We start from the raw sequence: 17565 nt of genomic DNA, 5'->3' as shown, positions 1-17565 counted from the left end.
TCTGGCGGCGGCGTCCCTCTTCGAATTCATGAGAATTAAATGGACGCAAAAGATATCTCCAATCCAAGGATCCAACACTTCCAGCTGCAAGAGATACTTGTCTCAGGACACCCTCGTCTGAGGAATGACCTGGAGCTCTTCTCTCCACGACCCGACCAGCCGATGACCAAGGAATTGTGAAGAAGCATATTCAACCTGGAGATTACCCCGAGACCCTCAATATTGCGAATTTTCGGCGATGCTATTATTCTGGTCTAGCCCGAGAGATTCATCTATGAGAACTTTTATTTTTTGAAAATTGTTAGAAGATTCTGGTAAACCTATGTAAAATGTTTAGAGAATTATTTTTGGATTTATTTAAACTTTACCGACGAAAATATTGTCAAAATCGTAGAAATTAATTTTGAGTTTGTTTTCGATTCAAATTCGGAATTTCCGAGAAATTTAGAGACGCTTATTTTATGTTGCGAATTCCGAGTATTATTTTTATTTCACGGTAAACATGTAAATTAAGAGAAGAAGGAAATCCTGAGAATTCCCCCCCCCCCCCCTTATTTTGGAAAAGCTCACGCATAGTGAAGCGAACCGGCCGCAGCTGGAGCAGAGTTACCTCCCGGTCGGCGTAGACTCAAGTTCAGTTCTTGAGGAGAGAACATTGTTCTTATAATTTGAGTCTAGTTTTGAAAAGTTTCTACCTGGATGAAGAGTTGGTGGAGCGACTAGCCAGGTGGGTAGAGCCGAATTATTTGAATTTTGCGGAATTATAGAGTTTTTTGAGGAGCCCGTTGTTGGCCATGTAATGGCGTTCCTCGTGGCGTCTGCTTGAGTTGCGGGAATCCGACGGTTCCCTTTCAAGTTTACAGTCGAGTTTAGATTTAAGCCTTTTTATTAAATTTACTGTTTTTATATTGTTTACTTCGGATATCCACCAATTTTGTTTTATTGATTATCGGAAAAATCATCGGGGTCGCGTTTCTGTGCCGTGCTAATTTCTTTTGTCGCGAGTCTTCTTTTGTCCCCTCCCCCTGTAACAAGTAGGGTCTACTCTCACAAGTGAGCAGTCAGCCATTTTGAGTTTTGAGTTGTAGTTTTGGGATAGAGCCGAGGGGAGTCAGTGCCTCTCGATAAGCCGTTACACTGACTGGCACCCAGGCGAAATTTTGGGAGGTGTAAATACATTTCGAATTAAAGAAAAAAATTAAAGTTTATTGCCTTGAGGTAGTGGCGTACGTCACAGTACAATCGACGTGCACTCATATTGCACAGAATTTCACCATAGTGCATTTGATCTATGGATGTCACATTCGCTGTTTCTGGATCTCTATGGAATATCAAAGATGCCAAACCTGAAGTTAAGCGAAACCGTTTGGCACCAATAGTCATTCCATTGACGATCACATACGGTCATCCACCCTGCGAACTCCAGAATGTTTATCCAAATGTATTTCTTCATTTGTGCCGAACTTGTTGAGGTACAACTAAAGGCCATTCCCAACATCAGATTGAGTGGATAATTCATCAGCTGCGTCTACAAACACTGAGGCTACACCATTCTTGGAATCGTCATGTTGACAACTTGACGGTAGAGGAGTACTTCTTGTTGTTGTAATTTCCTGGTTCTGATCATCCCCCCTCTTCTTCTCTTTTCTCAATAATATTTTAATTTCTTATTTTCTTCATTTTCTTCTTAATTGCGCCGGGATCGATCAATTTTTCAAGAGGAGTAATTACAGGTTTCAACGCCTCATGCATAGCTCGTTCCACCATATCTTTGTCCATCTTTAATGTTTGATATTTATGACGAATTGCTTTGCTTGCCTCAGCAATGTGATGCAGTACGTCAGACTCCTATTGCGAGACCGTTGACCGCATGTTGCAGGTTTTATCTTCAATTCACCACTGTCTCAAGCGCCAATCATCAGCTTGTTTTTATACATATAAAACAATCAAATTCTCATCGATAGCATCCCTCATGTCATTTACAGTCTTTATTGGTGGTAATAAACCTATGCTTATAGTTACTGCAACTGTAATGAGCATTGGGATGCCGGTTATTATCCCCAATAAAATTTATAGAGAGCTCTAGCGGACCAAGTGAAAAGTTCAACTCTTGGATATTTCCAGCAGTTAAGAGAAAGTTAAGAGTTCTGTCGGAGTTGGGGAGATGTCGGGTTTTATAGGTTTTCTCTTAACTCTTGACTGTTGTCAGTGTGCAGAGTTAGCGATTTCTAATTAATTACTGTTGTTTAATAATTACAGACGGAGGGTAGGGAGTGGCGACGGTTTGCTCTTAACTCTTGACTGTTGTTAATGTTACTGTTGTAATTGCCCAGGCATTACAATAGGCAAAAAAGTAATGATCATACAGTGCAAGACATCACTAGGTCATTCATAGCTAAGTTATTCAATATTCCTCTGGAATACAAAGGTGAGATATTTGAAGGATGCCGGTTTACCGGACCAGGGAAAGAGCATAAGCGTGCTATTTCAACTCAGGAAAAAAATATCCTGACAGAGGCAGGATATCAGTGCGACCTTATAACGGAATATCATAAGGCTCGCATCAACGGTGTGGAGTACAGGTGTCGAGACTTTAGACACAACACAAAGTTTCGTAATTGCACGGTGTTGTGCAGAGACTTAGGCTTTGGGGAAGTACTCAGTATCGTTAAATTTACGAACGATGCAGTGGAGGTAATGGGAATGATCATCGAACGGCTAACAGAGTTGACTACTCATAAGAATACAACATTCTTACATGAAGTGGCAAAAACTGGAGAGAATGTTTTTATAACAATCGCTAAAGTCCAAGCCCCAGTATTCCAGGTGAGGATAATGGGAACACTCTACACATTATCACTGCCAAACGTGTGGGATTGAATACATTGTAAATGGAAAACTGAAAATATTGTAAAATAAATTTTCAAGACGGTTATCAAACTAAATTTCAATTGAATATAAGATGAAAAAATTCCTAAAGGAAAATCATTGAAGGACAATTCGATAGGGAATAGCTATTCACTAAAAATATCTTTACACATATCTCGAGAACGTCCCTTCATTTTGGTTTTTCATGAAACTTCGCATTGCAGTTTTTACCTGCAGCAGTTGGGAATTCAGAGATACCATGCTACGCCGTCTCTAGCATGAAAAAACTTGATAACCGATTCAAAAATATGCACTATCAAGTCTGACAACAGTCAAGAGTTAAGAGAAACCCGTCGCCACCCCCTGCTCCCTGTCTGTGATTATTAAACAACAGTAATTAATTAGAAATCGCTAGCTCTGAACTCTGACAACAGTCAAGAGTTCAGAGAAAAACGTCAAAACCATCAAGAGTTAAGAGAAAACCTACAAAACCCGACATCGCCCCAACTCTTACAGAACTCTTAATTTTCTCTTAACTGTTGAAAATATCTAACTCTTACCTAACTCTTACACTTGTCTTAACTTGGTCCGCTAGGAAGAGATTGGGAGAATTAAAATTTAGTTTGGGATTAAAATAGTTTATTAATTTTCCCCTTTGGGTCGTTTAGGAAAAGGTTAGTTAAGTTAAGGATTTTTTGAGATAAGGTTAGGTTAAGTCCACAGGATTGGGTTAGGTCAAGCTAAAAAGCCGACGCTCTACGAAAAAGGGGGCTTCGGGATTAAAAGGAGTATGGCTGGCAGGCCGTACGGAGTAAATTCCGGCATCATCCCGACGGATTACCAAGACTGGTCACAGGGTAAGGGAAAAATATTAAGATTAAGAGGTGAGAAATTAAGGTCTTTTAATCCTGAGAACCTAGGAGAACTGACCAGGAAAAGATAAGGGTGAGAATAAAATTTTTGAAACCGGAGATTAATTCAAATTTGAATTAATTGCAGCGAGATCCACCAATCGACGACCGGTCAATTGGAAGGCGTGCTTAAGGGGGCCAGCGTCACGCGATACTGGTGGTTTTTGGGCAGAATATTGAGGATCTTCCGAATTGACTCGGTGGGTTTCCCCTCAGTGCGGTTGGTGGTTTATGTGCAGAGGAATTAAGGACAATTTTGAGTGCATTTTGGGGCGGAATTAGTGTTGGGCATATTCCACGGCCAACAAAAGCCAGTGATTCTCCCTCATAGTGCCATCGAGGTGGCCAGTAGGTGGTCACGCGCAAAAGTGTGGGTTACGCAGCATAAATCCATGTGGCTATTAATTAGTCGAACCAGGTTAATTGTGCATCCTTATGCATAAAATTTCGAGAGGTCCTTAAGAATAGAGTTCCGACCATTATCGTGCAGGATTTTTCGAAATCCGCCCAGCGGATTTCAAGTTGTTGCATTCAAAACCGGCGTTTGAGGTTTTCAATAAAACGGCCAAAAATTTAAAAAAAATTTACAACAGAAAGGACAGTTGCCAACTAGTCAGTATAACACCCGCGGAGGCGGCTGGGTACCAGTTACTGTCCTTAATTCTGAAATGGCTGGGTTAACTAAATTCAAACAAATCCCGAAATTGCGAGGTAACAATTTAGTCCTTTAATGATATTCTAAATTTATCAAACAAAATAAAATATCTTAAAGAAAACCCCGACTTATTCTCAACTCATGAGATCACACCGTCCTCGGTGACAAAAAGTTTTAACCACGCAATTTCAGGAATCGCAGTAAGAATTCATAGTAAATCAAAAGATACGTTACAAAATTTAATAGCTTCTGATGACTCCACCGACCGAGTCGTAATCAATCTAGAGTCCTGAACTCTGTGATGGCGTCAAACTGCCTTGGACAAAGTGTCCGTTAATTTCGAAGGAAAAGATTTTACTATTAACTCCAATTTACAATTCCAAAATTAATACAATCCACCGCTCACCAGACCCCAATTTTCAGTTCCCGTAACAGCACATGTCTCCCCAAGCTTTTCTGGATCCTCAGTGGTTTTTACCTCCCAATATTTCTCCGCAAAAAGCCAAAATTGTGCCAATAACAAAATACGGTGTCACTTGTCCAGCGCCCAAACGAGAAGTGCCGATCATGGCGGACAATTCCGCTCAACAGGTGACGAAGCCATCGTAACATGTGATTGGCTTGTTATTGGCCACTAATTTCCCTATTAGCTGCTCATTCACGCAGCTAAACGGGTTAATGTTGTAATCATTAACCATGAGCTCATACAAAAATTAAAATGATTTCAGGACTCTTGGTGCCAATTCTAAATAAATATTTTTGGACAAATAAACTCAGTCCAACATTAAGCTAAATAATTTACCAACACAAGAGAAAAGTCGGCCTAGTTGCTAATTTGAAGCCAACTAGAATTACGGCTCCGGACACTGGCGCCACCGCACGTTCTCTTTGGGAAGCTCCCAAAAACGCGCAAATCTTGAATATAGCCCTTCCTCCTCTCGATTCTCCACAGCTGACGAGGATCCAGTCAAAATCCAAAGTGTCCCAAGATGAGCGGTAGGAAAAGGCTCGATACATTTCAAATAAATAAAATTAAATAATGTCATAAACAAAATAATCAAATCAGACTCTTGCCTCGCTTGACAATGACTTCTCGTCTGGACGTCTCTAAAACCGACGAAAGGTCGAAAACAAAATACCACGTTACAGTCTATACCGAGTTCGAATTCATGTCGAATTCTTAGCATAGGCGCTGCTAGACTTTTCTCGTACAGACTTAGTCTCTTTCTCTTCAATCCACTGCTTCATAAACTCACATAATGATCTCCCACAAAATTATCATCCACTCTCACTATCCATTATTCCATACAATCAAGAATAACATCAGTTCTTTCGTAATGTGGATAGCTAATGCCCTGGATGCATCATCTAAAGCACTTTCCTTATTGTTCTTTCTCACAGCAGCATAGTTCCTGTTCGAAAACCGCATATCACTGATAACACTCCAGATGTTTTCCGGTGGAATATCACTGAAATACTTCTCCACTAAATCCCAAAAGTCGCGACAATACGATGGAGTACAATTGATTACAATATTGATTACAACGGAAGTGCTCTTCAAAAAATTGTGATTTATATCACCTTATCCCGTTCACTACTTTATTAAAATTAGATTCGTGGAAACGATTGTTAATTCCTAAAAAAACGTCTGCATTTTGTGACGAGGCATTTTTTATTTGACCCCTCCCCAGCCCCCTAATTTACACTTCTTTTTGTAGCAATAGTTAGAATTAAGTTAGGATTAACAGAACCCGGCAACAGGTTAGGAAACCTGTCACCGTTGGCTCTCACTCCCAAAGATATTCGTTCCCCTTGCCCCGCGCCCTACCACAGCACCGCACTCACGCCCAGCAGAGACACCGTGGCGAAAAGGAGAAGCCCCCCCGCACCCGCCGTTCCGCTCGTCACCACACGCGGCGTGGTTAACAACCACCGAAACCCGCCACTCCTACGTCACAGCCCACGTGACCCGGAAAAAGGAAAAGGAGCACTTACTAATATGAACGACTAATAATTAGGACGAGGACACCCGTTGACGAGTGTCCCCGATTAACCCCGATTATTACCGATAATCGGGGAAGAATGACCACGAGTATGGAGAAGCCATCACTCGCTATACAGCTGCCCCGTGCGAGAGATAGTTTTTGAAGAGAGTTGTTAGAGAGAGTTCTGGAGAGATTTTTGTAGATAGATTGTTGGAGAGAGTTGTGGAGAAATCGTGAGGATATTGTGAGGAGATCGGAGTTGTCGTGGAAGAAGTGCGTGGAGAAATTCGCGGAAGAGTTTGGAGGAGAGTTTTTCCCAAAGACCCAGGAGTGACGACCAGGGAGGACCGGCTCTGGTGTACTAATTGTTTTGAGGAGGTTTTCCTGCACCGAGGATCTTTTCTGGGAGGATTGAAGTAGTCACCATCGCCGTGAGTACCCAATCTTACCTTTCCCGCCCCAACAAATACCCATCAAACCCCTGCAATAACATCCCCCCCCAACGGTGAGCCTCTGAATTATTATCAATATTGTTGTACAAGAACAATTCCCCTATTTTTCAGCCATCTTTCGATCGTTCCCTAACTTCACCCCTCTTTCCAGTCATTTAACTTCTTCCCCCTTTTTTCGTTAGTTCTTGTTATATCAATTCTTTTTTTTTTATTATTAGGATGAACATTTATCAATGTGTCGCAAGCGGGCTGGCCTTACCCCCCACCCTTGAATAATTATAAGAAAATACAGAGTATTGAATTATCACGACGATCAATCATTCACAAGCTCCCCTCCCCATTAATATTTCAGGTCCCCCCCCCCCCGTAAATTTATAGACAGTTACTTAATAAAATTAGTCATTATCGTTAATTCCCGAATATCGGGCCTTCGCCAGGAATTAACATATTTTAATCCCCCGGCCAAGGTCACAATTTGTAACAAACAAATTTTTCCAAAAAATGATGTGTTATGTCAAGAATGGGTCACTTGACACAATTTCATTCAATTAGAATCTACAATGTTGCACAAAACAATGGGATACAATTTAACGATCACATCGAATTTAAACGATGGGAGTCAAACACCAAACCCATTTGAAAATGTCCCCTTTTTTACTTTAATTCTCGCAAATCCAAAGGTATTTTAAATTAAAACTGAGAAAGGCTCACTTGGGACAAATGAGAAGAAATTTTGAGTTACTCTGAAAGGACTCTGTAGAGTCTGTATTTTAACAAGAGATTAAAAAAAAAAAAGATAATTACAATGGTAGACTTACAGGTAAACTTCTGGTGTCAGTGGTAGATTATTTTTTTAGATTAGGATTAATGCCGCACTAAGTTTAAGTTTTAAATAAAAGAATAAAATTTATTAGAAAGGTTACTAGACTCAATGTAATAAAATCATTCAAGTTACGAACGACTAAAATTAGGAAAAATAGTCATACAAGACTATTTGAAATTTAAAAATGTCGTGAAGGACCTGAATTATCGCTTTAATAGGTAGATAAATAAAATTGGAACCGTGTCCAAAAAAAACTGGAGTATGTTAACTCTCAGGTATGAGTTACTACTACTTCTGTAGTGATGACTGCAACTGCAATCGGAACTGTAACTGACTTGCTGTTATCGCGCACAAGGTTTCATAGTTTCATCTAGGCGGGTGTGCCCTCAGAATGCATAGGGAAATTTCGGGTACCAATTACAGAAGACTCTAGCCGAAATTTTCCACTCTAGTAGTTTGAAATCTCCTCGTTTCGAGATCAAACTCCATCTCTCTACATGAAGATGTTTTTAGGGTGTAGGCGGTTTTTTCTATTCCCCAACAACCACTAAAAATTGTTTTAGGAATGCCTATATTTTCCCTCCACAATTCTTTTTGGTCCCTCATTCCAACTTAAAGTTAACATTTTTGTTATTTAATTTTTGGAAACAATTCAGATAAATTTCCGGAAATTTTATAATAAATTATAATTTATCGAACACTATTACTAATTGAATAGTAATTCAATAGTAACTGAATAACGTGAGAAATGTTGCTTAACCTAATTAGTTCGTGGTTTTTTTCCACGTTACCAATATTTCTTAACTGATTATGATAGTTCAATTAATATCCGAAATAGCACATTATTCATAAAAGAACTACTCTGTTGTATTAAATATTTGTCATGGGAGCTCCAAAATTTGGACCCACGCTTAGAATTTGTTATCAACAGTTTTCCGGTTTGAGAGCACGATTTTTATTGAAATTTATGATCACGCGTGGAAAGTGCATGATTAGGGAGCCGAGACTAGGCTCGAGTGTTTACCGTGCATGTGATACTGCACAGCTGATATTTCCATAATCTAGAAGAAACTTGAGGCTGGGAACATTTTTATCGTTCACAGATGTAGGCAGCTGAAATATTCTTAACATCGAGGGGGTCACTTTACAGAAGATAATTTCGGTTTCAAAAGTCGTTTCTATCACTGAGATAATTGAATGACGACGTAAGGAAACGAATTTCTAACGGACGTCACAGATGTTTTTAGCAAATTTTTCTGTATACGAATTTGAATTTCTTCTATCTCCGCTCGTCTCAGCTGATACGATTGATAAACTTACACTTGTTGATAAGAATCTTTGCACCACAATAGCATAACCCAGTGAGGCCACCGCCAATGTTTATGCCACGTGTACATGCTCACCGCTAAACACACGCAGCCATGTGAGGGGGTACAGTTTGCGCTTCGATCTCAATGAGAGGGAGAGAAGTATCAAGTTTGAAATGATCACTCACATTTGATTTTTTTTTCAATGAATAATATTGATCTTCTCAGTTGAGAAGTCATGATGATTTTGGAAAAAATTTCAAAATGGTAAATTAATTTACTGTGGTAATTATCATTATTGATGGAGCATGAAAAAATCTTTTGCCAACAGATCATCTGAAAATTTTTGCAGCTAAGAGATATTAAATATTAGACTTCAGAAATTCGAGATCACATGGTCGATATTAGACATCATATGGTAGATAGTCGACATCAACGTCTGCTTTCTCATTTGAACTCGAAAATCAGAAACCACACATTACCATGCCATGTCGATAACGTTAAACCTGCAATTACCGACCGAGGGCCCAACAGAATCCGACATTGCCCTCCCTCCCGCCTTGCGCCACCGTTTATATCCCTGTGTTCAGAACCAGTACTGTTGCTCTACTTTCGTAATTATTGTGAAATTTAGAGCCACGTGATCAATGTCGGGAATTATCCATGTTATGAATTCTGAGAATTATCAGAATTACGGAAAAAACGGTAAATAGAGCCGTTGTTTTCGCTAAGATTAGGGGAAATCCCTCACCCTTTCTTGAGGCACAAGCGTACTGGCTCAAACTTGAGCAGAGATGCCTCGCGACCGCCGTAGAATCTAGTTGAGTTTTTGAGGAGAGAACATTGTTTTCATATTTTGAGTTTAGCCTGAGTATCTTTGGCGTCCCGGTTGTTGCTTTATCTGGAGGAAGACGTGGTGGAGTGACTGAACAGATGGGCAGAGCCGAATCATATAGATTTTTGAGGAAATAGAGTTTTTTGAACAGCCCATTGTGGGTCCCATAATGGGGTTTCTTGTGGCGCCTATTTGGAGTTAAGAGGATCTAACAATTCCTTCTAAGATTTATAGTCAATTTTATGTTTAAGTTTCCAATTATTATTCTCATTAAAAAAAAAACTAAACTTGTCCACACTTGTATACCCTTTCGGGCTTTTACATTTCCCATCCCCAGTTCCCCCTGTACTGCAATTAGGCCGAGGGCGGAAGGGAAAACTTCATGAAAAAAAACCTTGGCCAGGTACAGTCGTCTGTTTCGAGACTACCGCTCGTACGATGAAACCTGTGCAAGTTAGAGCGGATGCTATCTCTAAAAAACCCCTGGCATTTTCCCCGACTGGGAATCGAACCCACGAATGTTAAGTGCCAACCCCCTACGCTCTTACTGCACGGTCACCGCACGTCGGCTACTATTCTCATTATTTGGTAGTTGTTAATATCCTATTTATGATCGCGTATCCAATAATGTGTATTATCGATTATCGGCAAAAATCCAACAATTTGAGTTTATTTTGTCGCGTTGATTTCATTTTTTCGTGACGGTGACACGAAAAACTTGAAATCTACATCCTGTATTATTTTCTGTTCAATCTTCTATTTTTTTTTTATGTGAATTATAATCCTTTATTTTTCAATTGAAAAATTTGTGTCTTCTCTGTTGAGATAGAGGACAACACTAGAGCCGGAGTATTGCCCCCCCCCCCCCCCTTGTAATAAATGAGTTGAGCTAAGAGGAGTTAGTGCCGCTTAAAAAGTATTTTCACTGATTGGCGCCCGAGCAAAATTTGGAGTTGTTAGATACTTTTTTGATACGAATAAAAATTTTAAGATTATTCTTCGGGATTCATTGCGTTATTTGGACAAACGTGAAAGATGATGGAGAAGAGCCGGCTCTGTACTCTGCCTCTCTCGATGACTCCAAACTACAGTAACGCCAAAATCGATAAGTCTATACAACTTGCCGTCACTAACAATGAAAAGAAAACAGATACGAATTCAAGACATACAATTTCAAGTTCCCGAGATTTTCAAGCAAGAAATTGTAAAAAATTTCCGACGCAACGAGAAATTCTAAATCCCGCGAAATTAACAATTCACAATCGAATAAATAAAAGTAATCATTCCGTCCATTAAACAAGATGATAACACGTTACTCAAAATTAACCTGAGAGAGAGCCAAAGATTTACTGATCAAATGTCGCCAGAATCAGGGATGGCGTCTCTTCTGCGTCGAAAATCAATCAAATTTTGCAGATATATACTCTCTATGCCCACCAAATGGGAAGTGAATTTGGCGAAACATGCGAATGCACGTAACAGCTAGAGAACGGAATGAGAAAATAGCATTGGTGGTGACGACATCATCATTCATTAATCTAAATCATTCAGACATGCGTGACAGGTATAATTAATTCGCAGCGCATGTGTTCTCGATTTACCAATATTTTAAAATAGTTATTCCTGTCCAAAATCGAAGAGAATATATTCTCAGTGCTGGCAAAATTAAATGAAATTATTTTCTATATTGAACGTTCCTCTGCGGAAATAATAACTCTCCCATTACACGTGATTATTCATTTGCTTACTAAACTCCAATCATGCATGTATCTTGCTAACTGATCACATTCCTGTTCATGAAGAGTGGATTGAGGTTCCATTCATGGCTATGTCCAAAATCAGTCCCCTAAGATGACATCTGAAATCCGATGGCATCTCTTAGCTTCATATTGATTTTCGAACTAGGTCCTCAACTAGAGCTTAATTAAATAGTGACGCGTAATTTAAATTCAAATAGATAACAAAATAAAATTAATTGAATTCCTGTCCTCTCACAGGACTCACGCAATCGAAGGTGACTTCTCCTTTGGTGGAAGTCCACAAAATAACACGAAATAGTCGAGAAAGAGTAACTTGGTAACATATCACGATTCGGAGTGTCAATTCTCACTTGAACTCGTGGATCCTTTCTTAATTACCGGATGAGTCTACTTTTTGGCTCTATTTCATGGTAGTTTTAGGCCCTCAAACCCGTAATCCCTTTTACCTTCCCTACTGCTACGCCAGGCAGGGGCTCGGCGCCTCTGAAACGCGATTGTCTCCCTAAATTACGCTAATGAAAATCGCCCCGGACTCTCTCTCCCTCTTGCTCTAATTTTCTTCGGATTGTCGGTGTGTAGGTAAGTCGTTGATGGTCCCCTCTTAGTTATTTCGCGTGTTCCTAACGAACATCCCCGCATATTCGTTACGTTACATAAGAAATTGACATTGCACAAAAAATTGATATTTTTTTATACTCATCATTGTAACGAATATCGTTTTACTTCCAGAGACAATGTAAGGACTGCTTGAGATTTTACTGCGCAGATTGCGTTATAAGACGTGGAGACAGGGTGTTGAGTTGTGATAATTGCAGTATGCTTTCTCGAAGACCATTGATCAGATCTCAAATATTGAAAATGAAGTCAAAAGATCTCAAACAGTATCTCGTTGCTAAAAAAGTATCAGTAAGAGGATGTGTAGGTAAGTCCAGAAAATATTCCGTTATTAAGCCCATTTTCTTGAAAGTGTACATCTGGACAATAACAAACGCATTTCACTGTTTTGGAGAGATAAATTAAATATACTGCTGTCCATTTGGTTTATTATATGGTTGCTGCTGATCATAACAGGATGCGGAACAATTATACTCACTTCTTTCAATGCTTCCCATTGTTTATAAAAATAGTGTTAGTTGGGAAATCTTAAATGATTTTACAAATCGTAAAAAAATATCTTATAATTGGTTCATTGACAAGGGCCTATACAGTGATAGAAGAGTTAGGTTATACCAACAAAAACTATTCGGTTAAACATTTTTTCTCATTCGGGGATCGGTATTGTTTCGCCTTCAACGAAAAGATTTGATTGATTTTATTTTGAATCTATGAGAGTGCTAGGAAAACAGAGGCGAGACAAAAGAATCAGTCAACAAGAACAAGAAATTAAATGAGTCTCGGCTCTTCAAATATGCCCCACAGATGTTTGACAACTCTACCAACCCTTGGGAAAAACCCGAGGGAATTTAAGTTTCATTTTAGAGCCAACCGGACCCAAAGTTCTTGATTTTTTATATAACCTTTAGCACCCTTTAGACGATTCCCCCCGAGATAAAGACCTCATTGAAAGAAAAACTACTCAATTCCCAGGGATTTTACAACTTAATCTATCGCCAGCCGTGTGGCCCAAAGAAAATTCCCTTTTTTCTTGCGACAAACATTACAGCCTTGAAAAACAGGGAAAATTCTCGCTAAACACTCAAGTTTTCTCCCACCAGAAAAAGGGTGGATCAAGGTAGAGGGTTGAACCTTTCTCTGCCAATCAAATGCGAACTTTCATGTTGTGAAAATTCCCTCCCCCGTCTTCCTGACACTCTCATCTAAATTAGCAAGAGGGAGAAGATGAGTTCAAGACGAATAGTGACAGTGGAAACAGTATCCAATTTTGTACTTTAAGTATCCTAACTTTCGCTTGTATCGAGACTAACCATATGGCAGCCTAAAATAAAAATAAAAACTCAAGTGTCAACCATCATTCAAAATCCACAGTGTTCAAGTGTTCACATAATTTTATCCCCTTCCGGTGATTGCAACCATACCTTTAAAAAATATATCAAAAAACAGAAGAAGAGGAAAACAATCACCTCAACCCCTCGAGTGATATTAATTTGTTAGCTCGAGTGTACCACCCTATGGTGGCACATTTAATGGTCCTTCGTGCCGGATATTCCGGGAATATCAAAATAATAGTTGTGGAAAATAATATAGCAAAACAAGTGAGAACAGTGCACTTAGTGTGACAAACTGAATTAAGAACAAGATGAGTATAGAGGTGCGTGCCATCATAGAGGCCAACCCGGATGACGATACATCGCTGGCTCAACGACAAGCGAATGCTCCTTACTCAACGACAGGGGCGCGGAAAGGAGCTGAAAAGAGAGCTCATGCTGATTGAGAAATTCCTTTCAATTTATAAAAACAAGGAAGTAGAGGTAACAAAGATCACTAATCGCATTAATGAGTATAAAGAAAACCTCAAGAATGTCCGCAAAACTGGCGACGAGTTTGAGCAACTGGATCCGGAAAATCACCATCATAGCCCGGAAGCGAGATTTGACATCGAAGGAAAATACTACGATAACATAGCTGACTATGAGAGTTTGTTAGTCGCTGCACGAGGAGATCCACCGAGCTCTATGTCGGGATTCCTCAGTGAGAACTCACGGCAAGACAACCACAATGGCGGACACAGAAAATTCAAACTTCCAGTTCCAGACTTACCGATGTTTCAAGGGGAATATGAGAATTCGCTCTCTTTCAAAGGAAATTCCAAGCAGCAATTCATGATCACAGAGACCTCAGCAATGTGGTGAAACTATCCTATCTCAGAAAATGCCTGAAAGGCCCTGCTCTCGACAAGACAAAAATGCTACCAGTAATAGGAGATAATTATGAAAGAGCTTGGACCATCATAAACGAGATTTCCTCCAGCAATCGAGTGCTCATCTCAAGACATTATCAGCTCTTATTAAATCTCCCAAAACAACTTCAAGAAACCACATCAGGACTCACTAAGCTCGTCGACGATACTAGATAAAATATGGAAATGTTGAAAACCCTAGATGTCGTTGTGAATGATGAGACCATCGTAGCGATGCTGGAGAATGCGCTACACTCGATCACTATGGATGCCTGGGAAGAAACATTAACTAAGGGAATATTTCCCAAATCCAAAGATTTGCTGGACTTTCTTTCCCAAAGAGCTTCACGATTGGCTATTCGAGACAGTGCTAAACAAAAGCCAGAAATTAAGGGAGAAATTAGTACTCAAAGGCAACAGCTGAAGAGACCACACGCCAAGGCATTCATAACGATGACAGATGAAAAATGTTCAGTGTGTAATCAAAATATGCATTTTCTGTATAGGTGCAAACGCTTCAGATCTATGTGCTGGATATGTGAAGAGCCCCATAACACCTTGATTCACGTAGAGAACACCAAAACCAACTCCCAAAGTTGACTAGCACGGAGCGCAGAGAAAGGTGTGGTTTTATTAAACAACCAAGCCAGCAATCAAATGCTCACCACGGCCATCGTTAACACATTGAACAAAAACAAAGGATTAGTTCGCACCAGACTGCTGTTGGACACCTGCTCTACAACAAATTTCATAACGGAAAGACTCGCCGACAAATTGAAGCTCGAGAAGACTAATTACGCCATTCCTGTGACAGGGATCAATGGACTCACCACGTACACCAAGTACCAAGTAACTGCAACGATAAAATCAATGGCAAGTAAATATGAAAGAACTTTAACATTTCTTACGATTCCCAACATCGCCGATTTTGTCCCGACACAAGCATCGTCACGAGATACATTGAAATTACCGAAAAACATAAAATGAGCAGATGCCACTTTCTATCTCCCTGGATCAATTGAAGTGTTATTGGGATCCGGACCGACGCTAGCGCTACTTTGCGTAGGACAGTACGTCATCCCACCCGATCTCTACTTACAGAAAACGCAACTAGGTTGGATCGTTGGAGGTAGTAGTACAGCATGAATCAATGATTCTGGTCAAGAAACATTCTGCCTCTCCGCAGTATTTTAGTCTCGAGAAAGTCTGGAAATTGGCGGAAATACCTAAGAAACAGTTTCTATCACCAGAAGAGCAATCAGCAGAAGAACATTATGTGAATAATCCTTATAGAGATTCAGCAGGGCGTTACGTTGTCGCTTTGCCATTTAAAGAATCAGCACAAAAATTGAGCTCTTCCAAAGAAATCGCAGAGAAAAGGTTGAAATCGCTAGTACGGAAGTTTCATCGCCAACCCGAATTGAGGGAACAATATTCAGCGGTCCTCTCCGAATATTTAGAGCTGAATCACATGACGAAGCTCCATAAGGATACTGGAGAAGGATTCTACTTGCCTTACCATGCAGTAATTAAAGAGACTAGTCTGACTACCAAGGTCAGAGTGGTTTTCGGTGGATCAGCTAACATGTTAGGCGGAGCTTCAGTCAATTCAGCTCTAATGGTCGGCCCTACAATTCAAGATGACATTTTCACACTGATCACTCGCTTCCGACTCCACAAATATGTACTAACTGGAGACATTGAGAAAATGTACAGGCAGTTCCTCGTTCGACCTCAAGATCGGGAATACCAGAAAATTCTATGGTATGACGATCACAATCAAGTGACAACTTACCAGCTCAACACTGTAACATTCGGGTTATCAGCGGCAGCGTTCTTGGCTATAAGGAGTCTCCAACAATTAGCTCAAGATAATGCCGGCGACTACCCTATTGCAGCACGAATTCTACAGCAAGATATGTACGTTGCCGATTCATTAACAGGGTTCTCGACCCAATGAATAGCTAAGGAGGCTCCGGCTCAGATAATACAGTATCTCCAAAGGGGAGGCCTGAAAATCAGGCAATGGGCTTCAAAGGAAATGAAACTTCTGCAGCAGCTACCTGCAGAAGACATTAATAAACATCTTCAACTCAACAATAATCAAACACTGAAGGCACTGGGAGTTTCCTGGAACTCGCAGTCCGACCAAATCAGTTATTCGGTTAAACCTATTATCAATAGCAGCACGGTCACGAAGAGAACGATTTTATCTCACGTGGCTGCACTGTTCGATCCTCTTGGTCTCCTTGGGCCAATGATTCTGCTCGCCAAGAGCCTCATTCAAAAATTATATGCCGAAAACTTGGAGTCGGATGAATCTGTACCAACCATCATCCACACTCTATGGTGCAATTTTTGCGAGGAACTCCCTCAAATGAATACTTTGCAATTCTCACGAAATGTTTTAGTTCCAGACGCTACGTCTATTCAATTACACGGTTTTTGCGATGCACGCGAAAGGGGATATGGGGCATGTATCTACGTTAGATGCAGTAATAATAACGGTGACATTCAGTCAGCTCTCCTATGCTCCAGGTCAAGAGTCTCGCCATTGAAGACCGTCTCGATTCCCAGACTTGAACTATGTGGGGCCCACACACTTGTTCAGCTTTTGAGAGCCACTCAAGAAGCCATCAAGATCTCCATAGACAGGGTTATCCTTTGGACAGACTCAATGGTGGCCCTTCATTGGATCACTACATCACCACATCAACTCAAAACTTTCGTGGTCAATCGAGTCTCAGCCATTAAAGAAGGGTCTCCAGGAATAGCGTGGAGACACGTAAAATCTGAAGACAACCCAGCAGACGCACTATCACAGGGTCTAATGCCCAGTGAATTCATCAACAACAATTTATGGCGCCAAGGACCAGCATAGTTGCAGCGCCCCGAAGATACCTGGTCCTGGTTCACAGTCCAACGTCCAGTAGAAGACTCCGAAATTGAAGTCGCCACCTGTCTTCATGTGGCACAAGAATTTAGTTTATTCTCGAGGTATTCATCTTGGACCAAATTGAAAAGAACCGTAGCAGTTTGGAGACGATTCTTCGAATATCTACAACGGAAGACGTGCACAAGGGGTCCAATTATAGCAAAGGAGTTGAAAGCT

At 40.3% G+C, this 17565-nt stretch overlaps 2 protein-coding genes across 2 annotated transcripts; both read left to right on the top strand.

Annotated features, from left to right (window-relative positions):
• Positions 1 to 15110: 15110 nt before the first annotated feature.
• On the top strand, positions 15111 to 16413 carry LOC105268474 (uncharacterized). The gene is made up of 2 exons (XM_011308066.1): positions 15111 to 15302; positions 15640 to 16413. The coding sequence occupies exons 1-2, from the start codon at positions 15111 to 15113 to the stop codon at positions 16411 to 16413; spliced, it is 966 nt and encodes a 321-aa protein (XP_011306368.1).
• An 81-nt stretch (positions 16414 to 16494) lies between these two features.
• On the top strand, positions 16495 to 17334 carry LOC105268473 (uncharacterized). The gene has a single exon (XM_011308065.1). The coding sequence runs from the start codon at positions 16495 to 16497 to the stop codon at positions 17332 to 17334; it is 840 nt and encodes a 279-aa protein (XP_011306367.1).
• Positions 17335 to 17565: the final 231 nt, after the last annotated feature.

The sequence above is a fragment of the Fopius arisanus genome, unplaced genomic scaffold, assembly GCF_000806365.1.
Source record: "Fopius arisanus strain USDA-PBARC FA_bdor unplaced genomic scaffold, ASM80636v1 scaffold00057, whole genome shotgun sequence".
Lineage (NCBI taxonomy): Eukaryota > Metazoa > Arthropoda > Insecta > Hymenoptera > Braconidae > Fopius > Fopius arisanus.
This window is presented reverse-complemented; position numbering and strand designations above follow the sequence as displayed.

Coding starts and splice junctions, on each gene's coding strand:
- LOC105268474 (XM_011308066.1), top strand. CDS start 15,111: ATGCTCACCACGGCCATCGTTAACACATTGAACAAAAACAAAGGATTA. Junction 15,303..15,639: donor CCACGTACACCAAGTACCAA/GTAACTGCAACG, acceptor GCCTCTCCGCAG/TATTTTAGTCTCGAGAAAGT.
- LOC105268473 (XM_011308065.1), top strand. CDS start 16,495: ATGAAACTTCTGCAGCAGCTACCTGCAGAAGACATTAATAAACATCTT.